Here is a 25,557-nt window from a genome sequence, read left to right on the forward strand (position 1 = left end):
CAAAGTAGAACTGAAAATTTTCCTACATATCTCTTCAAGGTCGGACAAATTTTTGTCTGCGCAATAGAGCTTATTAAAATAAAGAAATTTCGACAAGAAAACAGAACAATTATAATTCCATTGGTTTATTTTTTGGTGTTCGTGGTTGAAATCTCTTTGAAATATGGGACAGAATCCGAGCAGAGATGCGTTTCTGTCCAGTTTGTATTCTGCAGCGAACGAGTTGATTATGGATGTAAATGCAGCCAAAAGAGACCAAAATTACACATCCGATGATCTTAGCAGTCGCAGTGGACAAACAGGAAACAACGAGTTCAGGATTTGTTCCCAATCAAGAATAGTCATTTATAGTAATAATCGTATTAACTAGTACTAGTTGATACAAATTTAATACGACACTAAATAAGAGTTCTGCCACAAAAACATTGTGTCGTACTCGACAGTTCTCTTAAATCTGATTATGAAAACTTTGTAGAGACTAAGAAACTTTCCAGATAAAAATCTAGCGTTTTCACTATTCATCTTCATACTAAATTAATTTTGATCCTAGAAACAGTAAGCAAGATATAACAGAGGATGTCTTTTCTGTTTGTGCCCCCCCTCCACCCCAGAAACGTATTTCCGCCACCAGAGCGACGTGCTATATTTCTACATAAAGATTTACTATGCAATGACAAGTGCTCTGTAATCGGGGGTGAATAATTTACTGTGAGGTGGGGGCACAAACGTAAAAGATGGCATAATTTTCAATGATGACTGTTAATCAAATTCGTGACGGTTAATAAAGTTCTCATGATTCAGATTAAAGAGTATCTTGTATAAGAGTTCTACAGAGCATTATAGTTAAGTGTGATACATCAAAAGCAACAAAAGTGGTCTGACCGGAAATCGTCCTTGGACTATACGAGTTAAGCATGAGCTCTGACTTACTGGCTATCTTGGATTGCCCACCTTTTTCTAAGATAGGAAAAAAAGGTTTTCGTTGTCAAAAAACTATCTTTTGTAGTACGTTTTCTTCATTTATAAGATGAGCTACGCAAAAAAATGGGCGCCTTTAAAAAGTTTTTATATTAGAAGGAAATAAAATAACTTCAAATCAAAATTTTTTTAATCGATTATGTGTTTTTGTCAATGAGAGTAACTTATCTTTGGCGTTCATTGTATATAGACGCTTTTTAAAAAACTTCGGGTTATTTATTCTGCCAACTGATTATCTTCCTTTTTTAATTCGCCGTATACCGTTCCTTGTGGGTTTGTTCTTTGATGGTCTCACTTTGCTGTTATCAAATGAGGCTGAGTTGTTACAGATCACACACTTGGGGAACTCGTTATAGTGCCAGTCTAACTTGACAAAAAGACATACCGAATCAAATGCAAAGATATAGGCCTGAGAGCTGTTTGCGCTTTGTCTCAATTCAAAGTGAAGTGGGGGCTGAAAAAACTTATTCAAATGAAAAACCGTTTAACGACATGCTTTGTTCTTACCAATAGATTGGGTTGAGTTGCTTGTGTTAAAAAAAGGTGGCGTTCTGCAAAAATTCAGCGTCAATGCAATTGTTCTCTCTTATTTCAATCCACAAAAAATGTTTCAATTTAATTGTGTTCTGTTGGAGATATTCAGTAGTTATTAAATTTATAATAGAAGTACTTAAACAAAAATTAAGAGCAAAAAATAGGCACTTATCTCACTCGCAATCAACAACAATGCTTTTTCCCGTCCCACTTCGCTGAGAAACTTTACAGTATGTTAACAGCTCAATTTAGACATAACGAGAGCGAATCACACGCTCAAGTTTGCTGTGAGGTGATTCCCAATTTTTCTGTTGGCCGAGAAAAGGCAAGAGATTTAAATCTTTTTTAATCAAATGGAATAATCGTTGAAACTCAAACAAATAAGAAATACTGGACAAAAGCGTCAAATAAAGATTTCAATTGCAAGCAAAGTCTGCTTTTCCCTGTTCAAAAAATGCAACCACTAAAATTTGTGATTTTTTAGAAGTTTTCATGGGACTCTGTTGTTTTTTGTAATATTCTTTGCCTTGCAGCAATCTGTTTTTTCTGTTTCAAACTAGGGGGAAAAATTTTGCACCGCAACTGTCAGTTGCAACTAACACGCATATCAAGAAATATTTATTATTATTGGGCCACCTACGTACAAGAAAGCGTAATTGCCGTCATGATTCTAGTCGAATTGATCCAAGATAACTTGAGGCAAGTTTATTATTTAGAAGCGCAGAGACTTAATACTAATACGTTGATAGTCTAAGTGAGCAACAATTTCTTTAGCGGGATCTGGTACTGGTGCTAATCAACGCATATGTTTGTTCTATGTGCCAGATTATTTAACCATCCATTTCTAGCAGCTGTAATACTACACAGTCTGTTTGTTTTATTTTGTGTACAAGTTTTTCAGATTTTCAGAATGAACATAAAATGGCAGAAACCATCTCGTAATATTTTGCAGCTCAGAATCATAGCGCTTCATCTTATGTTTCGCGTTATATGATTTACGGTATCCATTTATCTGTTCGTGTTACTTTTTAGACTGGCCATAACCTTTGCGTTTAATCTACACAGGTCCGTATTATTTTCTTTATGGTATCTGCTAGGATGCCTGGAAATAGCGATGATTTTCATAAGAAATTCATTGATTGCGAAGAAATTTCTTCGCCAAAAACTGCAAACTTTACGAAAATTTACCAGAATTCTTGCGAAAAAGCCACCGCTTTCACTACTTACAATGCATTCATCACTAAAACTGCCGGAGCTTTGCGGTTACAATTTTTTCAGCGCTACTCTAATTTTTTTCAGCATGACTCCAAAAGTTAAAAGTGAGAAAGCAATGCGCTAACTTCGAGCTAATTTCACACATCCAGATCAAGCTTTAGCGGGTCTTTTACACTATTTATATAAGCTGATTTACTACGTATATTTGCCACCCATAATCAAACAACACTAAATTGATATTCCAAACAGCTGCGTATTCTGCGTGCCCCTCTAATCTCACAAATAGGTTATGAGCCCAGAAAACTGACAAGTGAGACAAGACAAAAGAAAGGGTGGCCTGCCTGACAGAGTGACAAAAAAGGACAGAGAGGGTGACAAAGAGGGACAGAGAAAGAGAGGGTGTCCTGGTCAAAAGAGTGTCAAAGACAGAGAATGAAACGGAGAAAGGAAGAGAGGGAGAACGATAAAGACACAGAAAGAAAGAGAGGGAGAGAGAGAGAGAAGGAGAGAAAGAAAGAGAGAGAGAGCGAGAGAAAGAGAAAGAGAGGACAGTGAGTGAGAGAAAGGGTCAAACTTTGAAACTGTTGATTTATTGAATTAATTTTATGCTTGCTTTTTATATAGTTAAAGATTCCAGCGCGCCTCAAAGCTTGATTATGTGTGTGTGAAAACCACTCGTGATTTAAAAAAACGGTCGATTGAAACAAAATTAGAAGGTCGATTAAAAGAGTCCGTTTCTTAAAAAAGGGTGAATCGATCTGTAAAACAGATTGAATTTGTAAAACCGATTTTGGTCAGAGTCCCTGGAGGGCATGTAACATTGTGTACACCAATCGAAACATATGAAAACCTTCAACATGGTTGAATATAGTATCAGCATAGTAAAACATGATGCATAAAGAGCTTGCTTGAAGAATTTTGCGAAGGTTGGCCCATGCGTATGAGAAAAGTTTAAGCTAGTGTTTGAGAAAATATCTGGAGGATCCGTCCTCATCGTGCTTCGTCGCAATGGGGGAATCAGTGGCTATGTTGGTCAATGTTCACTCCAACTTTGTCACGAATACTAAATTCTCAAACAAAATGGGTCATCTTTTATACTTAGTAGACAGAATTTCTCAGATAGTTTTTGAATAGCACTACTTTCTAAAAAAATTTACTTTGTATAGTGACGAATTTTTGCAGACTCTGCTTTGTTTTTATAAATTTTTAAAAACTGTCTTTTCATAAATAAAAACTGTCTGGTGATCAATAGTTCTTTTAAAAGACGGTTCGTGTTTTTCCAAAACCTAAAATATTGTTGCTTTTAAAATTAGGATAAAATTAATTTCGTTGAAAGGAAATTAGAAAACTTGTTGAGGTTTGAATAAAGAGAGAATTGTTTGGTGTTCTTCAATTTAGTGGTTTGAGATGTTTGTTCGATAGAATGTACGGATAGACTTAATTTTAATATTTTCATTTTACTTTATTGAACGTTTTAAGTTTTATTTTTAAAATTTTCTTAACACACAGTTATAGCTCCCCTTTTAAACATGAATAGCAAAACAATTGATGAAATTTTCTTTAGCGGTAAAGAAGAAGACTTTGTCCATTTTTCCGAACAGTTTGAGGCGCGAGTGTATGTTTTGAAGTTGAATAAAATTCTTGACGGCACCGTAGGATATAGGGAGTTTATACCTACGCTGAGGGGACGACCTTCACAGAAGCAAATTGATGCGGCCGATAGAAAGCAAAAATAGATTTTTGACTAAAAATAGATGGCGATTGGGTATGAACTTGTTCATTGACTCGACAAGAAGTCAGTTTTATTTTTGCGACCATATAGGGAAAAACGATCTGAAGCTTGGAGCGTGTTGTGTAAGAGGTTTAAAAGTTTTGAGAGGCCATGATTACAAAAACTGATATCTAATTTAACAAATTTGAGAAAATACAGTAACGAAAGCATAGTAGACTATATTACTAGAGCCGAGGACATGCAGTTAAACCTTTCCGAAATCGATGAGTCAATAAGTGAAAAAATGTTTGTCTCAATATTTTTGAAGGGAATTCCTCGTTAATTTGAAAGTTCTTGTACTCTGGTAAAATATGGTCAAGATAAAACCTTGGATGAAATTAAACGTGATTTGATAAATTTTGAAGATGAGAAACAAAACGACAGAAATACAGACAAATCAGAATCCGTTTTCCTTACCAATGATCGAACTTGTTTTAATTGTCACAAGAGGGGGCATATTGCAACATTTTGTCGTGCTCAACAATCGGGACCTAACAAAGAGAAACCTAATTCAAAAATAATTGTTTTAAGTGCAAAAAAGATGGACATATTGCCAAAAATTGATTCACTTACAAAAAATTTGAATCCCATGCAATGAAAAATTTACGAATAAAAAATTCGAAAGAAATTCAAATTTTAGTTTCGGAAGAACAAGAAGAGGAAAGTTTTAGTTTTTTCTCGAGTGAGAATTGAAATGAACATCAAGATTTTATCATTGACTCTGGCGCAACCAACTACATGATTAAAAATAAAAGTACTTTAGCTAACCTGGATGAAAATTTTTCTGGCATAATTCACAATGCCAACAAAAAGCACTCCGCAATAATAGGAAAAGGCGATGTTGAGTTTTTCGAGAATAATAGCAATGAAGAATTGAAAAAATTGTTTCTAATGATGCTTTATTTGTACCTGATAACTTAAAAAATTTAATTTCTGTTTCAAAACTTAGAGAAGCGGGTGTTGATGTTTCTTTCGGTGAAAAACTTAAGCTTGTTTTTAATAAAGTCTCGTTTCCTTTTGAAGTTGAAAATGAATTGTTTGTGTGAGAAACTTTTCCTTGTTCTAATGACAATTGCTTCAATGTTGACATTTTACAAATGTTGCATGCAAAGATGCGACATAAAAATTTTTCTGATTTGAAACGTCTGCCAGGATTTGTTGAGGGTATGAGAATAGGTGATTCAAAAATTAAGAGTTGTGAAGTTTGTGAATTAAATAAGTAGAAAAAACTGCCTGTTCCCAAAGATTGCATGACAAGAGCGGAAAAAAATTTGGACATTGTTCACAGATGTCTTAGGAAAAACTTCTCCTGAAACTGTTGATGACCATTGTTATGCCATTGGATTTGTTGATAGTTTCAGTCGTTTCTCAAAAGTTTACTTAATGAAAACAAGAGACGATGTCTTGGGTAAGTTTAAACAGTTTTGTGCTGATGTCGGAAAATCAGGAACTTTAGTTTCTGATGGAGGTGGAGAATACATTTCAAAAGAATTTAAGCGCTATTGTAGGAACAAAGGACTTCGTTTTGAAAACTCTGCTTCATATACTCCACAAGAAAACGGAAAAATTGATAGAACTTCTGTTGCTATGGCTCGCTGTTTCTTAGACAACGCTTGCTTGGACAAAAAATACTGGACGTATGCTTTGAACTTGGCTTTTTACGTCAAAAACATGCTTTTGCATTCAACTCTTGAGAAAACCTTTTTTAAAATGATGTAAAATGAAAAACCTAATTTATCTTTTGTCAAACTTTTTGGTTGTGTGGCATTTATGCATTTTGAAAAACCATTCGCAAAAATTAGATCAAACCTCAAAAAGGGAATTTTTCTCGGAAATTCTGACAATAGTAAATGTTATTTGATTGGGTTTGGAGACGAAAAAGGAGAACTCAAAAACCAAAAGTCAAGAAACGTAAGATTTAATGAAAATGATTATTACTTTAAACAGAAGAAAACACAGAAGTTAGTGGAAGACATTGATAACAATTCAAATGAAGTTTCTTTTTTGAGTCAGCTGACTATCGATCTTTTGCTTCCAAAAATGTTGATGAGGCTTTGCAAAATCCAAATTGGTTTGATGCAATGAAAAATGAGTACGAGTCTTTGGTTGAAAACAAGGTTTGGTCCTTAGTGAAAACTATTGAAAAACCAGTAGGAAGTAGATGGCAATTTGCTTTGAAATTTGGTCTTGATGGTAATATATGTCGCTAAAAAGCTCGTTTTGTTGCAAAAGGTTTTAGCCAAATTTTCGGAAAAGACTTTTATGATACATGCTCACATACAACTCGACTTTCAACCATTAGAAATTTGATGTGTCTGGTTATTTCTAACAATTATCAATTAAAACAAATGGATATAAAAACTGCTTATTTAAATGCTCCAATTGAAGAGGATGTAGTCCTTAAACAACCTAAAGGTTTGGAACTTTTGGATGAAAATGGAAAACCATTTGTTTGTAAATTGAAAGAGAGCTTGTATGGTTTGAAACAATCTGGATGAAAATGGTTTTTGATTTTGAAGGCTTTCTTGATTACACTAAGTTATGTTAATTCTTTTCATGATGAATGTTTGTTTATAAAAAAGCAGTATGAAAAAATAATTGGTCTTCTTTGCTTGTGGGTAGATGACTTATTAGTTTGTGGCATTTCTGAAAGTTTTTGTGATTGGTTTCAAGCTGAAGTTTCCAAGAAATTTAAAATTAGTGATTATTCAGATTTGACGTGGTTTTTAGGAATAAAATTTATGAGGACTTTACAGAAAATAAAAGTTACCCAAGAGAAATGCATAGAAAAAGTGTTAGAAACTTTCAAAATGAACGATTGTAGGCCAATTGGCACACCGTTAGAAGAAAATTTTAAAATTTCAAAAAATGATTGTCCTCAGGAGGGGAGTGAGGAACAACTTAGAATGAGAAAAACTAATTTCCGAAGTTGGATAGGTTGTCTTAACTACTTAGCATTGTCGAGTAGACCCGATATATGTTTTGCTGCTATTGCTCTAAGTTCGTTTGTTGAAAGTCCCGGAGAAGTCCATTGGAAATCAGACAAGCGTATTCTTAGATACTTAAGAGAAACAATGAATCAGACTTTAACTTTCCGTGAGATTCAGAATCTGGATTTGTTGAATTTTTCTGATGCTGATTGGGCAGGGAACATAGATAACAGGAGGAGTACTTCAGGTTTTTGTTTCAAGTTAAGTGAGTCGTCTGGAGCAGTAAGTTGGGGTTGTAAGGCCCAAAAGACTGTAGCAACATCAACTGCTGAAGCAGAATTTAACTCTGTTGTTGAGGCGAGTAAGAAAGCCATCCACAAGTGGAATCATGAAGTGGAGCCATCATCAAGTGGAATCCTAGAAGACTTAGGATACTACCTCTGAAATTTTTTGTCGATAATCAGGCTTGTTTTGCATTAAGTAAACATTCTATGCATCATGGAAAAACTAAACACTTTGCCATAAAACTGCACTTTGTGCGAGAACTGGAAGAAAACCAGAAGCTTGAACTGTCATATTTGACTACAGAAAACATGCCTGCAGATATTTTGACAAAATCGCTTGGAATAAAAAAACACTCACATTTTTGTACAAATCTTCTTGGTGAAACCTAGCTGGAAAGGAGGGGTTTCAGTATGACTCCGAAAGTTAAAATTGAGAGAGCACATGCGCTAACTTCGAGCTAATTTCACACATCCAGATCAAGCTTTGGCGGATAATTTACACTATTTATATAAGCTGATTTACTACGTATATTTGCCACCCATAATCAAACAACACTAAATTGATATTCCAAGGCCACCGCTTTCACTACTTTCATTGCATTCATCACTAAAAACTGCCGGAGTTTTTTAAATTTTTTTCAGCGCTACTCTAATTTTGACATTATTTCCCCCGGTTAAAACCTCTACTGGGTTAAGAAACAATGATTGCCATGAAATGTGGGACCAATTCCTGATTGAAGCCACGAGAACCACAATAGCAACATCAGCGACAATAATCAGAACAAGCAAAGCTGTTCTTACAGCACCAATGGTGGGGTCAATAAACAAAATGGTTCGAATAATTGTCGATTAGGACACCGCTTAAGTTTGCCAGAAAGCGACAGACTGAACTCTAGTTGCAACCAATCACAAAAGACTCACATTGATTCTGAAACAGCCGATCCTTCATCAGCAGACCAAATTTCCCAAACAAAAGATTTTACCATTGAGCCATTGTCATTACATCGGGACGTCTTTGACAACAATTTGGACAGGCTAGAAACAGTCTGGAAAACCATTGACAGGTAAAAATGAAATGGATTCCTTGCGCCATCCCCTTTACAAGGCATAAAATTTTCCCGCACAAGACATTTTAACAATTAAACAGTTAAATATGTAAGTACAAAAATGGCAACTTTATCTTTTTGGTGCAAATAGTTGGCAATCATTCAAAATTGGATATGTTTACTCTCGTGATTTCTGCATGACATATGTTCTTCTGCCTGCAGGTAGTTCGAATAATTCAGCGTCCTAAAACGCAAATTTCTCAAAAATTCCACATTCCCCAAAAATTAAAAAAAAAAATAAGTTTGCAAAAATAACAATCCTTGAGACTGGATGACTATTCGTTTTTGGTCGAGCCATACTATAGACTACTGGAAAAAAAAGCAAAATGAGGGTCGCTAAATTCCCCCCCCCCCCCCCCATTTTTTTCCGCATATCATTTTATCATAACGTTCATTGGTGAGTGTTTACAAATTTCTCAAAATCTAACGATGCGGTGTGGGGGGACAATTTTTTTTCCTCAGAAAAAGGATTGTTCCAAAATACTCTCTTGGAACAAGAACGATTGGTATTTACCATATTGGTGTTGAAGATGCAAGGAAAACATTAGAAATTAAAATATTATTCCTCTAACGGTTGATATCTTTTCTAATTGAAACACACCAATTAAGGCTGTTACTTCTTACCAAAGCAATGAAAAACCAAAAAATTTAAACTTTGAAATATGCCACTTTTTCTCCAAATTCGATGAATAATGTTTCAAAGAAGTTTCTACTTGAAGCAGCGTGAACAAAAACTTGGCTTCGATTGTTTGGAATGCAAAAAATACAATTTTTGCAACATGATTAACAGTTTTTTCTCATTTGATTTCTCAAAACCGAAAAATAAGAAGTTGATACCTTGTGAGTTTAACTCTAGAAACTGGAATGTTTGCTACAAAAAACTGTCTGTTAATACGCCCACTGTATTAATCAATTAAATATAGCACAAAAATTTTAGCAACATATACATAAAACTTTACAGAGAAATTAGAAAAAATGCTTAAAATAGTTCATGTAAATTTCTCTCCAAAACAAACAAAGCAAAATAATCGTTGGTCTGGTTAATCATTGGTTATTTTTTGGCTTTTATTTGAAACGCTTTGAAAAAAATTACATTTTGAGCCCAAATTCTTAAAGGATTTTGAGTTTTCAAACAAAATTATATTAGCACATTCCGACGTTGATTAGAGTTTCTATTGCGTGAAAACTGTCAACGAAACTACTGTAATCACGCTTAGTAAGCAAATCAACCACGTCGCTAATTAGTTCAAATTGAGATGACTGGAAATCCAGGCAAAAAATAATCCAAAAACTGGATGTTATAAAATATGATGAGTAAAACAACAATTCTGAATAACAGACAAAGGTCTGTTTTCTCACAGCATCGTCACTCTCAGCAAATTTAGATAACATTGATCTCTAGCAAGCTTACAAACTTTTGATTGCTTTTCTGGAAGCTTTTGAATGCGGACGATGTCAAAAGATCATGGGTCATGGGTATTTAGCTTGTTTTCATCAAATTACAATATCAGCTTAGGTTGTCTATATAAGGTAGTGACGTTGTGGACAAAAATTAAATATCATACGAAAGTAGTGTAGTGGCCTGCCATATGTGGATAGGGGGGGTTGAAGGTCCAGACCCCACTACAAAGATTTCCACCACCAAAAAACTGATGTTCCTCTTAATGAAATCAAATTTTTTGGTTAAGTTTTACCAGTCTGGGAGCTTCCCTGCTGTCAAAACTTAAGCTGCTAGAAATTTGAAAGGGCGGGGTCCATTACGGAGCTCTTGGGATTCTGATTGTAGCTGTGCTGTAGTAACCAAAAAAGTTCCCATCTTAGAGATATAGGATGGTTTTTTGAAATTTTGCTATTCTTTTTGCGGTCCTAATTTGGTCTGAAATGGCTAAGAAAGAGAACTCAAAAGCGAATTTGTTTACTTCACTTTTTTCATGTAAGTTGTGGAAAGATAAGCTCGGTCCTAAAGTGGTCTGAAGTGAATTTTGCGCTACGAAAGAGCACTCAAAATTGATTAATTGCTCTCAAACGAAGTTTGTAGCAATTATATTAGTCCTGTCGGTCTTTTTTTATGCGATTTTTCGCTTGACCAATTTTTCGTCTGACGCTTTTGACTTTTCGTCCTCAAAAACGGGATAAACAGGTAGCGCCCAGCGGGCATTATGTGCTCTTAGAGCCTTTCAGGTCTGTTTCAGCTCAAACTGTCTTGGAGACTTATACTTATGGTGTGAGGGGCGGTTCTTAGAGATTGACACCCCCCCTTTGTTGACCCCCCACCCCCACTATTGGCTCCACCCCCCCACCGCGCTTTTGCCCCCCCCCACTCAGTGCTGCCCCCATCAGCCCCCGGTGCACCCCCCCCCCCCCCCCCCGTGGCTAGCTACTGACCAAGCCAACCGCTCGCCGGTCGTTTGAGAGCAATTCACCCGACGTTAGTCGGTTATGTTTCTTTTTGTTGACTTCACCTTCTTCACCTACGCTGTGGGGGTTCAAACTGTAATTTTTTTTCTTCAAATTTTCGGGAAATGGTCAGGTACTAAAACTGTTTGAAATGAATTTTGCGCTATAAAAAAGCACTCAAAAATGATTTTTTGTGTTGATTTCACCTTCTTCAATTAAGTAAAATGTGGGTTGAAACAGAAAAAAAATTTTTTTTCAAGCAAGTTGAGGGGAAAACATTAGGTCCTAAAATGATCTGAATTGGAACTTGAGCAATGAAAGAGCACTAAAAAATGTTTTATTTGTTCAAATCAGTTTCTTCAGCTAAGAAACAGGAGGGCAGGAAAAAGTGAGGTTCTAAAATACCCAATTTATTTTCACTATTTTTCAGCGTTGCCTTGAACAAGTGTGCCCGCGAATGTGACGTATATGGCTTAACTGCAGTTCATTTGGCCTTGAGACTTAGAGATAGATATGAATATGTGAGACTGTTTCTAGACAGAGTAGATCCTAATTTCTTCAGACACAACCCTACAATCGAAGAGGAAGCTGTCCGAATGGGAGACAGGTAATTCTCAATTGAGACCTAGTCCAGAATTTGACAATTGTGTACTTACCAAAAATTGTCTGAATGTTTTCCGCTAGATAAAAGCGACGAAAGCATTGCGTTTCATCCATTGAAACCATCGGTATGTTTCGCGGCAAATTGTTGGTACGTTTAGTTTTGGAACGGAAGATTTTTGTGAATATGCTTCGCTTAAGTATTTTTGCCCTAGTGACGAGCACATATTCAATCGTCGCAAAAATATGGCAGGATATGAATTTTGGCTAAATAGTGAACATTTTAAAAAGAACTGCGAATTCCCTTGAAAGGCTTTTGGCATGATTATCGGAAAATATCCCGTGGCCACATGCCAAAATGATTTTATGATCAAGAATTTTTCCAAATTTATGTAAAGAAATGTACAAAAATGCGCAAATTTTAACAATTTTCAGCGCATTCAGCTCAATTCTTGCACAATTTCAACCTCGTTCTGTGCATTTATTACAACAAACGCGCTGAAGTGGACTGGCACCTCGACTCGGGTGAGCAGATAGACCAACATAAGTACATGGGAGATTTCACCCAAATCGTTTTCCAAATTTTGGTGGGTTTCAGGACCATTTGGAGTCCGCAATTTTGGGAAACGTTATTCATCCCTCAGGCGGAAATAATGAAATGCTTTTTACAACATTAGAAAGGTACCTAAAAATTGTAATTGTTAGCCTCTTATAACACTACTTGCGCAAAAACCCGCATAATAGTTCCTTCACGCAATCTTATCAAAACGAAAAAAATGTTCATGAAAAAAAGGAGGCAGTTCCAAATTTTAGTTGGGGGGGGGGGGGGGCATCTAAAAGTGTGTATGATGGGAAGTCATTTTGGTCTCATTTGATAATTTAGGTACTAAGCACAAATCAACAATAAACGTCCTGGCGAGACAGAGGGGCAAATTTTTTAAGTCAATTCTCGTGCGGTTTAAATTCTTCACTTTTTCGGTTTTAGAATCGTTCTTCGCGAAATTCTCGCTCACCAGTTAAATTTCGGCATAAACCGTTGTAACTGGGTGTTTGGCTTCATCGAGAAGATTGTGGAAGTGTCTGGCGACTTTTTCTGTCAACTGACCTGGAAAGTGTCATCTTGGGTGCCATTTGTGTCGAGATTGTTGCCCAGAGATACAATATCCATGTTTAAACAGGGAACTAGTATCCGGATAGACACTGGATGGAACTTTCTGGATCTGAGTGGAAAGGGGAAGAAATGGGGACACTGCACCCTCTTGTATAACAGGAACTGGGAAAAATTCTCTTTTTTTAACTCAGATAGGTTAAGGCTAATTTATGTTTTTGGTCGTTACAAAAATGTAAATCATGAAAAATGATTAATTGCTCTCAAAAGAAGTTTTTGGCAATTATATTAGTCCTGTGCTTTTTCAAGACTCGAAGAGGAGTATTGCGATTCTACAGTTTTTCTTAACCTGACGCAAGTTTGATCATGAGATGAACTTTTGACTTTGGTTTTCAAACATTGTCTTCTGTTTTACAACGTTGACTTCTGTTTTCAGTCTTTTGACTTTAAAAGTAGCTTAGTTACTAATAAACGGTTAATAGGTACTACTATTCAAGGTTCAATAAATGAATATTCAAGGCCGAAAGGTCATTTTGAGAAGTATTTTTCCCATAGCAGTCCCTCCTCCCTATCCCAATTACAGAACCCCCCCCCCCCTTACCTAACCCCTCCCCCACCTATCTAACTCCCCATATATCTAACGCCCTCGCCCCCACCTACTTACTCTCAGCCCATCTATCTACCCTCCCACGTACATACATCCCCTCCTCGTTACCCTCTTCTACATTCCCCCGCCCCACCTACCTACCCCCAACCGCACCTACCTACCCTCCCCTGCATACTTATCCGCCCTTTCCAACATACTACCCCCTTCCTACATACCCACCCCCACCACCAACCCACACACTCAAACTAATAAATCCGTGTGCTTTTTCAAAACATTATAGTTCATTTAAGGACATTCCCCTTCTATCCTGCCTACCTCCTGACCTCCTCACCTACATAACCTCTCCTCATCTCTCTACCCTCCTCCGTACAATCATACCCCCATCTACTACCCCCCCCCCCACCCATATACCTATTCCCGAACTGCACCTACCTGCACTCCCCCTAAATTCTAATGCTCTCCTCGCCAACCAAACCACACCATCAACCTAAAAAGTGTGTCTGCTTTTTCCAAAACACTTTATTATTAGTTCTAATAGGTGGTTAATATTTTTCTTTGTTTTTTTTTCAATATAGCTAGAACACAATATAGGTTCTCGATTTTTCTGATTTAGAGACTTTATTGGACAAATCTTGGTATCGTTTCTGGCATTCTATCGGCTATGTTTTTCAGCTGAAGCAAGATCGTTCATGACTTGTACCTTTGGCTTTGTTTTTGAAACTTGATTTCTGATTTCAACTGTTGCAGTCTTTTTGCAAATTAAAGATTTTAGCAGTAGCTTAGTTACTGTTTGTTAATAGTAAATAGGTATTGCTAGTAACGTTCAAGGTAGAAAAGTCACATTGAGAAGTTTTTTTCCGATATCAGTCCCTCCTCTCTATCCCAGTCAACGAACCAGCCGCTTATTTACACCCCCCAATTATATACCCTAAAGTACCCCTCCGCCACCTACTCCTCTCCCGTACCAACCCCCATAAATTACCTAACCTCCCCCATCTATATAACTTGCCCGCATACACCTACTCCCACATACCACCCCCGCCCACATATACCTATTCCCAGCCTGCACCTACCTACACTCCAACTATATATCTAATGCCCTCCTCACCAAGCTACCTCCTCTTACCTACCCACCTACCTACACTCCTCCACCAACCCACACTCAATCTATATCGGTCATCTCAAACAAAACGCAACTCATCTCACGCCAAAATCATTTTCGAGTTGCAACTTTTGTCAAGCAATGTTTTACAATCGAAAAAACTGGTATTTAAATCTTCCTCCATTTCACAATGGAAGATACTTGAAATGTATATACCTATTTAGCGCAAAGTTAAAATTTTGATTGATTTAAGAACTTTTCACATTATTTTAAGCACTTTTTTACAAAAACTTTTTATGTCTTTTCTTCGACTGCTGTTTGAATTTTCATCAGCCTCTTCTAATATGAGGTATTTTGTATTAAGATGTCATAGGCTGCGTAAATAATCTAAATAAAACTTCTGGAAAAAGTTCTAACTTAAGAAGTGCGAAACCTATTCAACGATCAACTCAAGTGTCAAAAATTTTTCAGTGGTACAACAGCATTAGATTTATTCAGGTCAAAGCGATTGATGTGTTGAGAGAAAAAACCTGAAAAACCATGAGCCATTATTTTTCCTTATAAAAAATCTTGCATGAAAAACAAGTTTTATTGAATTTAAAAGTGACATAGAAGTTTGCGGCGACAAAGAATGCATTCATTGAAATTTTCCTTTTAGTGTAATGTAAAAAAGGCCTTGAAGTTCAGCTTATTCACCATTTGCATAATCAATTTCAATTTTTTTCACATATTTGTCAAAAAATTTGTTGCGAAAACCGTGCAGTTGTTACTAATTGTGATATGCGTTAAGAGGGATCTGACGTTGAGAGCAGTCAGATATAAACAAATCATAACCATCAATCGTCCATTCTTTTTATGCAATTTATACAATGAAAGTGTTTCTCAACAATTATTCTAGTCGTTCAAGGGTTTTTCAGTGGCTCTACTTTAATCTGCAGTATCTCAATTAGATATTTTTAGGCTAATAATGAGTCCAACTTTGTAATTTTTTGCCCTACAGTTGAAAGTAGGCGGCTGAAATCTCATCAATGTTCTGAAAACTCATTTGAAAACTCATCAATTGTTCATCAACTTTTTTCAGCTGGGCATCCAAAAATTGATGAACAATATTTTCATCTGTCATTTAATTTTTTCTAACGTGCTCAAATATTCTTAAGCGCCTTTTCGACGTAAGAAATCAAAGAATACGTTTTACCGTTGTTAACTTTAAAAGTAGAGATGTAGGAAGACATGTTCAAGCACATTTCGAAATGAACGCAGAAAGTATAAATCCAAGATAATTTTCTCATAAGATTGACGACAAAACGCGTCAAAAGTATATTTTGGGCATTCCATTTCATTTAAAATTGTCGATGTATATTTTTGTTTTTCTTTTAAGAAAAATTTGCCTCCAACGATTATAGTTTTAGAGAAAACATCCTGTAGAGACTTTCTATTGTATTATCAAAAGCTCTAAGTGGGGAAAAAGTTTTAAGAACTGGCTTTTTGTGTTCCTTTGCGTGTTTAATTTGTTGCATAAACTCATTCGATAACTATTTCTCAGATAACGCATTAACAAATTTATTTTCGGCTACTGTTTTTTCAATTGCCCAGAATTGATGTTTGAACCAATGTCGCTTTGTGAAGAAATTTTTCCTGGCCATTCATTTTTTATTAGGAATAATTTATCACCCACTCCAGTCCTTTTTCGTAATTGAATTTTTGATTTTTGCGGGTAAAAATGCTCTATCAACCAAACTGTTAAGCTGTTGGAACCAATTGGCGGCAAGTGACTACAAAAAATCATATGAAAAAGCGTTGGAATATGTTTTGTATTCTCCACTCTTAATCTTATTAGTGTTTTAAATGAGCTCTAATTAGACCACTTTTTTAGCGCTTTAAAAATGTATCCAGGCTACTACCCTTGTGCTGAACCTGAACTGTATTGAGCAACTGCTTTTTAGTTAAACGTTAGTTGATTGAGTTTATAGTTTGAAAATTTAAATCAAGTCCATGAAGAGCAAATATTCTATAGTTTCAATTGTTTATGGGAAATGAGCGGAGGTTTGGATTCTAATCAAACAGTTAACTTTGATGGTAACTGTAGGAATAATTTTAAACTGTAGAAATTTCGGATTGATGTGGAAGAGTTGACAACGTGAAATTTGAAATTAAAATGGTGCTAGTGGTGGCGGTCAATATAGCCGAGAGGCACGTAAGCCAAAAATTCAAAAAGAGGTCCAGTAGACCAAAAGTTTGAAAAAGGTCGTTTCAGCCAATTTTTTCAAAAAAGACAAAAGAAGCCGAATTTTATTGATTTTCAAAGTCGTCCAGAATTTTGGTTTAAATTTATCAAGTACGTATTGAGAACAATATTTTCAACTTCAAATTAGGTTTGAAGTTTTATTCAATTTTTCGTTCAGCTCCCTGTTTTTTGCTGGATTTTTGATTTGCACCGCGATTGATAAGCCGGAAAAACCTTTTTTGCATCTTCTCTTGAATTGCTAGTCCTCTAATAACAACTCACAATGAAGGCTTCGTACAGCCATTTTGTTTTTTGGAATGACTATTCCAAGTCATACAGCCATTTGTTGTTCAAGAAGTCTGTCCTAAACGTTCCACAATTTAAAAGGCGTGATAACTAAAGCAGTCCATTTTTTTGATAAAATCGTACATTTTCGTCACATTTGCGTTTAAATTCAAAAATATTTTTGATGAAACATGAATCTCCGTATTGCACGAACAGTGGATATACTTTGTCTTTGGGCAATAGTCTTTGGATATCTTTTGAAATGCTGTACCTTTTTTGAGTGCTTGAGTCAAACAAAGAATTTGAAATTTTCGGTACAAAACACTGGGTTTCGGTACAAATGTTAACATACAATGTGATTAATATCACAAAAAAGTGCCATACTGCCAACAGGAATCCCAATGTGTACTCTTAAAAAACATATTTTGGCTCTATTTTTTAATTTGTTCGAGTAATTTTATGAGTTGCTCAAAGTCAATTGTAAAATGCCCTGAATATTTTTGTTTTTCCAGCACGAGGTGCCCAAACAACGAGTAACTTATGGTCTTCAACTAAGGAGAAAACATAAAGCTGATCGATAGGATTTGACGCCATTTTAAAGTTACCGTCGAATATAGTAGCAATTGCTTTTCACCTAATTTTCAAACCTTTCGCAGTGAAGAGAAATACCGGTATCGTGATCTTCTGCCATCAAAAAAGAGCTCTCCGAAGCAAGGTTTTTTAAAGCAATTACCTTCAAAAATAACTTCGTCAACGCTTTTTAAAAGTGGAGTCAATAATCGTTTTCTCGCGTTTTACATTTCTCCATGAATTTGTTTGAACGAAGGAAATTTTTCGGTATACGGCATTTAAAAACAAAAAAGCTAGTGATTCAGCGGGTGGTAAATTAGAATTTCAATCTCGATAAATAATGAATAATTTTTTAATAAAAAGAGAAATATGTTCCCAGAGAATTATACGGGCCAAGAATAACCCTCATAGACAGAATAGCCCAGAAATCGGTCAAATTTGGCATGTACAGAGACACAGACAATTTATGTCCTCTTGACCTTGACGAGAGAGTAGACTACCTTCTGAAACATAGAGGTCATTCTGACTCCAAGGTCATATTAGACTGGAGTGGATTGCAGTTCACAGCTCAGATGAGGTTTGGCAAGTTTAAAAAACAAAAGGTTAGTACTAATGAGGATTATTGCATTCAAGTTATTCAATAATCTTTAACAAAGTTGACCCAATAGTTAATAGAATTTGACAGGATGCACTGTGTGAATTGATATAAAACGTATCATCTCTAAGGCTCCAAAAATTGTATTCAGCAAAAATTTCAAGTCAAACTGAAACACTGGTCAATTTATCAAAAATTACCTACTCTAAAATCGAATAGTTCAAAATCTTGGCTTTTTATTTAGCCAGTAGATTCCAAAATTTTTCTGCTCTGTACAATAATGCTTTCCAAATTTAAGAGTCACCAGGAAAGCGGTCAGCTTTTTTGTTTTCATGAAGTTATTGGGGGTCTTTCCCGTTATAGGCCCCTCCCCCGTCCACCTAATTATAACTCCCATCATGGTAAGTTTATTGTGATTGCGGAGGCTATACGTTCTTAAACCCCTAAGTTGGGGTGAGGGCTATAAGCTATAACGGGAAAGACCCGTTATTTGATTTGACGTTTTTTTATTTAATAGCCGCCCTCATCTTCTCAGCCGGCTATTATAGCGCTCCTATTTTTTACAATTCAAAGAATTTGAATTGTATTGGGGCGCTGTCTTTTTTACGACTCGAAGAGGAGTATTGGAGAAGTCCTTTTTTTAAATCAATTTTATTGGAGTGATTTTTGAAGCGGGAAATGAAACGCGTGAAAAAATTTGGAGTGATTTTGGAGTTGAACAAAAGTGAAGAGCGGAGCGAAAAGATAGTGGTTTTTGTTCATACCGCTGTTTTTGAGAGAGCGAGAAATTGATGTGAAAAAATTTTCTCTAAGCGAGCGAAATTTTTTTGTTCACGTGCGGCATTTCAAAGCAGTTTTTTTTTTCATTTATTTTGGTTAAAAGGTTTGGTTATGATTTTGTTTTAAGTTTAGGACAAAACGTGCCTCCAATAATTTACGATTATCTTAAAATAAAACCATAAAACACATTTTCACACATTTTCATGATTTTTGGAGTCAAATTGGAGTAGTGATTTTGGTCACGCCGAAACAGGAAATGGAGCGAAAAAAGCGAGCGGTTTTGCGGCGTGAATTTTTTGCTCTAATTTTAAAGTAGAGTGAAAAAACGGTGTTTGAACAAAAATTCGGTTTCTCGGTAGTGGTTTTTTGTTCACATGCGGCAATTGCACTCTGATTTTTACTGTTTTTCGATTTTTTGCATCGGATTTTTTTCTAAATGGTTTTCCCAATCCATTCACAGCTTATTCTAGGTCTAGTTTTCCTGTTTAGTCAATGAAAGTTCTTTGAATTGTACGTCAGGACTTGTCCTGCTATGTTTTTTTACTTCGTCGAATAAAAAAATTTGTTTCGCTTTACCTCATTTTGCCGCTTTTTCAACATTTTGCGTGATATCTTTTTTACTCCTCTAGGCTAGTTTCTTTCTTCTCTCATTCTGCTAAAAGTGATTTTGAACATCAGTTGCTCAGCAAAGCAATTCAAAATGGACAGAGTCAGTATAAAAAAATGAAGTCAGATGTAGAAACGGGATAAAGCCATAAAGCCCAATTTTAGATGCCCGCTATTTGAACGTCGTTCCTATAAGTCTTAGTTATCATCTCTAATGCTTATTGGTATTGATAGTAGCCCCTGTGGCCTCTCTCTAAGAAACAGAAGTACGTTATGTTCAACTACGAAATGCCATCAAAATAAATCTTAAAAAATGTTTTTGCACAAAAATCTTTTTTATCAATATCTTCTATTCTTTCAATCCCAATTATGCTTATTGGAATCAACGGCGGCTATTTTCCGGCAATCTGCCGGGTATGTTTAGATTGGAGATTTCCATGGTCTACGCTACAAATGGTCTAACGCAGTACTGTTAATTAAGAGGAAAAATAAAGAAACAAAGGCTAAGGAACTTTCTAGAATGTTTGGTGGAACGTTTGACGAATATATGTCTCGGGAAAACGATTGGCTAACAGATGAATCATCTTCTGTCGATGAAGAGAAAAACAAGAAACAAAAAGGAAAAGTCAGCTTAATTATTTCCCGAATTTGGTATAGCAAACATCGAGTTTATAAAGATGTGATTCAAAACCCAATTTTGTAAAACTTTGAAGTTATGATTGTAGGAAAAAAAATTTTTATAGGACAATTTTGAAATTTGAAAAAAAAAATTCAAGGGGTTTTAGAATCGTATTTCAAACAAATTGTCAGAAACTACTCAACTAATCATCTGCGAGCCGCAATATAATTACCACATTATGGCCATGCCTCGCGAGCCATGGTCATTCCTTAGCGGCCCGTGGGACTTGATATGCATCTATCACAACCGAACAAAATATCACAACAGAACTTGTTATATGCTGTATAATAAATGAGCGCTCAAAGCTGATTGGCCAAAATGCAACTTAAACAATTTAATTTTCGATCTATTGTCCCAATTGTGGCATACGATCTGTTGTCTTTCGATCTACTGTCCTAGCACCGTGTTTCCCATTTTTAAGACGTTTAACTTTTGAAACGGGAAAAAGAGGTAAAGGCCTGGGGCTTTAAACTGCATTAGACACTAATTTCGTTTCTAGTAAGAACAACAATTCAGCTGAACAAGATAACTAATTTTGGTTATTTTTACACAAAAACGAACCATTCGCTTAATTTTTTTTTGCTTAATGTGAACCATTCGCTTAATTTTTCACACTTGTTTTTAAAAATGTGTGCTACTGTGAAAGGAAAACTTAGAAAAAAACTGCGCAAATTTCTTGAGAAAATCCCTGTACGTCTTTAAATTTCTTAAAAGAAAGCCTGGAAGCCCAATTTCAGCTTTGAAAATTTCTGTTTCTAAATTTTGCATATCCACTGCTAAAGAAAACGTGAACGCCAAAACTACGGCTACTAACGATTTTCAAGCAAAGAAGTGCAATCTCAAAAAGTAGATATAATCAGCAATGTGAATTTAGTTTAATTTTTGTTCTTTTCTCATTTTTCAATACTTTTTCCTCATTTGCTTCATGAATATGCAATATGAGAGTGTAAATAAGTTAAAAGAGTGTACGGGGAATGCTTTTTGTTAATTTGAGTTCAGCGTGTAGTGCAAACAACCTCTGCTCTGAGCTCTAATTGACTTGGGTTCCCCAGAAATATTTCCTAACATGTACCTAATGTCCATAAATCGGGTTTCGTAGTTTTTACAGATTTAGGTGTGCTGAAGTTGTTGGAGGGGACTGAACTCATGTTTAAAAAGTGAGAGTTACAGAAATTTGAACCAAAAAAATTATTTTTCTTGTTTTTCGCTCGCTTTTGATGTTTCTGACGAATGGTTCCTGAACTAACTTTTTGTACCGTTTACAAGGGTTTCGAGTGAATATGCATATCTGTTCATGTGAATCGATTTTTTTCGAATATCATCATATATTTCCCTCATTAATTGCTCTCAAACGAAGTTTGTAGCAATTATATTAGTCCTGTTGGTCTTTTTTTTAATGCGATTTTTCGCTTGACCGATTTTTCGTCTGACGCTTTTGACTTTTCGTCCTCAAAAACGGGATAAACCGGTAGCGCCCAGCGGGCATTAAGTGCTATTAGAACCTTTCAGCTCTGTTTCAGCTCAAACTGTTTTGGAGACTTTTACTTATACTTATGGTGTGAAGGGCGGTTCTGAGAGGTTGAGAACCCCCCCCCCCCGTTGACCCCCATCCCCACCGCGCTGTTGCCCCCCCCAACCCAGTGTTGCCCCCCCCCAACCCAGTGTTGCCCCCATTAGCCCCCAGTGCACCCCCCCCCCCCCCCGTGGCTAGCTACTGGCGAAGCCAACCGCTCGCCGGTCGTTTGAGAGCAATTCGCCCGACGTTAGTCGGTTATGTTTTTTCATTTTTGTTCCATTTTACGTTTCAATCAAATTTTTTAAAAGCTTGCAGTTTCATTTTTGTGGTACTTTCTGAGACTTCAAATAAGGGTTCTCAATTGTCTTACTATTTTTATCCACTGCTGGTCTCTTATGTTTCCTGAAAAGTTTATTTTAGCCTGCAGATGTTGTTTTAAGCAATTAATACTGAGAGGCTATACAAACAGCATTTTTGATTCTGTAGACAATTAAAGAGTTAGCCTATTGAGTAATTTGATTTTTTAAAACATAAATAAACATCCAAAAAATATTGAGAGTTCTTGTTCTGAAAAGCTGTTCTCTTATGAGCCCAGTAAACTTTTTGTTAGCTTCTTTGTTAAGTGTTGATTTAGCAAAAAAAGTGATAACGTATCAAAAAATTTGAAAAATATGTTATTTTTGAAATTAGTTCTAATACTTTTTGATAATGACCGTAAATTTTGTGTTTCCTGAATTCAAATTGTGAGAAAGACAGACATTTTTTTAACTTGTAATTTGGTTTTTTCCTGCGTTTGCCCTATGTTACAATGTTGATTTTGATGACAAAACACCAAGAACCAAGAGTCGTCAACAAAAATTTCAATTTGTAATAAGTTTAAGTTTTCTGGCAGATTTTGTTGTTTCTGCTTGATTCTATTTATCTCCTGTATCTCATCCAGACAAAATTTTGTTAGATATCAAAAATTTTGTTTGCCTTCTGTTTTAAACTTGAATTTAAAGATTGATTTTAATAATATTAACAACGAAGGTTTACAATTTTCTGGTTTATGTTTGCTTGCTTATTCATTGTTGTATGTTTATTTGAAATTATAATAGTTGTTGTTTTAGTACTTGTCCTGCTATGATTTCATTGAAAGATGTGTTCACTCGTTTTCAGAAAAAAATTGAGCATTTACAAGTTTGTAGTTATTGAGCTCAAAATATTGCTCCTTTTCGTGTTGTTTGAGTTTTTTTTATAAAATGAGTTTTTATTTAATCTACCCTAAATTTCAAAGAAAATGTTCTGCACGTTTGTTTTTGATCTGTTTTTTTGTTATAGCCATTAGTAACCCTAACCTAAACACGAAAATTAAAAGCTGTGTGCTTTTTTGTAGTTGCTTTTCGAAAATTTAAACCATTCTCATATTTTCTTTACTCATATCAAACTTTTGTTGCTTTTTACGTGACATAATGACTTAAATTTAAGTGCACAAAATTATTTCTCAGAAATTTAACTAGTTTTTAGCATTAAATTTTTAGCCACCTCTAAATAGTTTTTTAACAAAATAAATTTCCTTTTCTGCCCACCGCGTTTGTCTCATCTACTCACATTAAAATTATTACAGGCCTGAAAAGGAGTTGGGCTTTCATTTTATCCGGAAGGAATTTGTGTTGAAGACAACCTTGTAAGACAGTAAAACTTATTAGCAACAATATTTGTAGTTTTTTAAAGCCTTTTTTGCATAATTTTTGCTTTCTTTTTTTTAGGTCTGAGGCTCACTAAAAGTTTTGGATTCTACCATATTTTTCAGGATCACACTTTTTATACAAAGGTTGTTAATAAAAAAGCAACATTTTGTTTTGCCTCTGTTTCCTTTTCATTTTTTTCATACATCACACAAAGATTCTTTAGATGGTTTTTGGTTTTCGATATGACTTTTAGTTTTCAACTCCTGAGTTCCCATTTTGATCCAATTTCATGCTAATTTTACCTATATTTATTTGTCTTGTATGGTTGGCAATGTTCAATTGGCCTGTTGGTCAGTTCAAGGACTTCAAATTTTCAATCCATTTCTCTTTGTTGTTTTTGAAGATCTTATGCCATCTTTTGTCCTCCAATTTTTTGAGATCTGTGCTCTCTTCTGAGATTCATATTTTTCAACTTATTTTTATTTGTGTTTCATGATTATATTTTGACAATACTTGACTTGACTCCCTCTATATAATAACTTGTACTTTAAAAGTTATCTTTATCTTTCCACTTTTGCTCTAAAAGCTAAAACTTTTTAAGGCCAAATAGCTCATATATTTTAGAGAGGACTAATAAAAACTTCCCTTCCGATAAATTCATTTGATAAATCCACATCATGTTGTTTTCAGCTACATGTTGCTGAATTTGTTTCGTAGTTTTTAAGGGGAGGTGATAGCTTCATCAACTCATTTCTGCATAGGCATTTTTGTATTCTATGGCGCGCAAGTCTATTTTGCATCGATATTCGGCAATCTGGCGACTGTTTTCATGTCCTAGGTAACCGGACCCTAGATCAGAAATCGTGGTAGGCTTCATTTTAGTTAAACAAAATTCACGGAGCGGTTACGTTTTTTTCTTCAGTATCGTAAATGTGTTCGTTTTTGCAAACGTACAAAGTCATCAGTGTGTTCGGTTTTAAACATAAGAAACCGTCGATGTGGCTAAATTAACACTACAGGAAATTATTAGATAATAACTTCTTGATTTCTCATGAGCATATAAAGAATAAGTCAGTGTGATTTTGTGAACTGTCCCCATCAATGTCCAACACATTTGTTAAATTTTCAATTTGAAAACAAATAAAATATTCATCTAGTTTTTGTTCAAATAGTTTTGTGAATTAGCTAAAGAAGAAAGTTAGTGTATTAGAGGTACGTTTGAAACTCCTAAGATTAGCAAGTGAACTCATTTGACTATACTTTGAACAAAAATCGAAGATAAAATATTGTATGAAAAAACGACGATTTCTTACACTTCAAGCCGAACAGAACGAATCTAAGAAACCGAACATACCGAATCTAAGAGATCAAACATGCAGACGATTTCTTAGGTTTGAAACCGAAAATACCGACGTGGTGAGCCGAACATATCGAACATTTCTTGCGTCGTTTTTGTTCGTCTTTTTGTTGGTCGTCTTTCTCGATTACGGGATGTTTAGTTCATCAATTTTTGGTCTTATTTAATAAAACCGGTCCTAATTAAAACTGAAAATTAAGTGAGCAGGACATTAATAAAACGGGAAACAGAAATATAGCTCGCAAAAAGTCAAAAAAGACTCCGAAAGACATGGCAAAAGCGCTGAAAGGATCTGCGGTTTTCTCAACAGAAGTCCCTCTGGACGCCAAACACTTGGCCAGCTTTCTGGATATCCAACGACCGACATTTGGAAAACTCATTCATGATTTTGTGGATTGCCTGAGTAAAAGTGCCGGTTGTCCGCCAGGTGTTCCAGTTCACATAGAAGTTCCAGTGGTAGCGACTACTAAGTTTCAAGTCCAAATCAGTCGACTATCTTGGAACCTCCCGGATGAAGTTGAGCAGGATGAAATGTTTTTCCGCGTACCCAAAGGGTGCAGGTGACGTATACCAGTGTTGCACGAGTTGAACACTTTAATAGCTAATATTGAAGAAATGAGCTAAACCAATCTGTTGAACGAAA

At 35.5% G+C, this 25,557-nt stretch overlaps 1 protein-coding gene across 3 annotated transcripts; it reads left to right on the forward strand.

The window, feature by feature from the left end:
* LOC142342109 (ankyrin repeat domain-containing protein 13C-like) lies at positions 1-25,557 on the forward strand. 3 transcript variants are annotated; one of them, XM_075393299.1, is made up of 7 exons: positions 1-312; positions 8,453-8,776; positions 11,646-11,822; positions 12,801-13,082; positions 18,088-18,313; positions 20,117-20,317; positions 25,164-25,557. In XM_075393299.1, the coding sequence occupies exons 1-7, from the start codon at positions 164-166 to the stop codon at positions 25,476-25,478; spliced, it is 1,674 nt and encodes a 557-aa protein (XP_075249414.1). In that variant the 5' UTR covers positions 1-163; the 3' UTR covers positions 25,479-25,557. The 3 variants fall into 3 exon arrangements, with proteins under 3 accessions (XP_075249414.1, XP_075249415.1, XP_075249416.1); XM_075393300.1 differs by having other exon boundaries at positions 25,145-25,450; XM_075393301.1 differs by having other exon boundaries at positions 25,153-25,347.

Source organism: Convolutriloba macropyga, chromosome 7, assembly GCF_964194025.1.
Source record: "Convolutriloba macropyga chromosome 7, txConMacr16.3, whole genome shotgun sequence".
Classification (NCBI taxonomy): Eukaryota; Metazoa; Xenacoelomorpha; order Acoela; family Convolutidae; genus Convolutriloba; species Convolutriloba macropyga.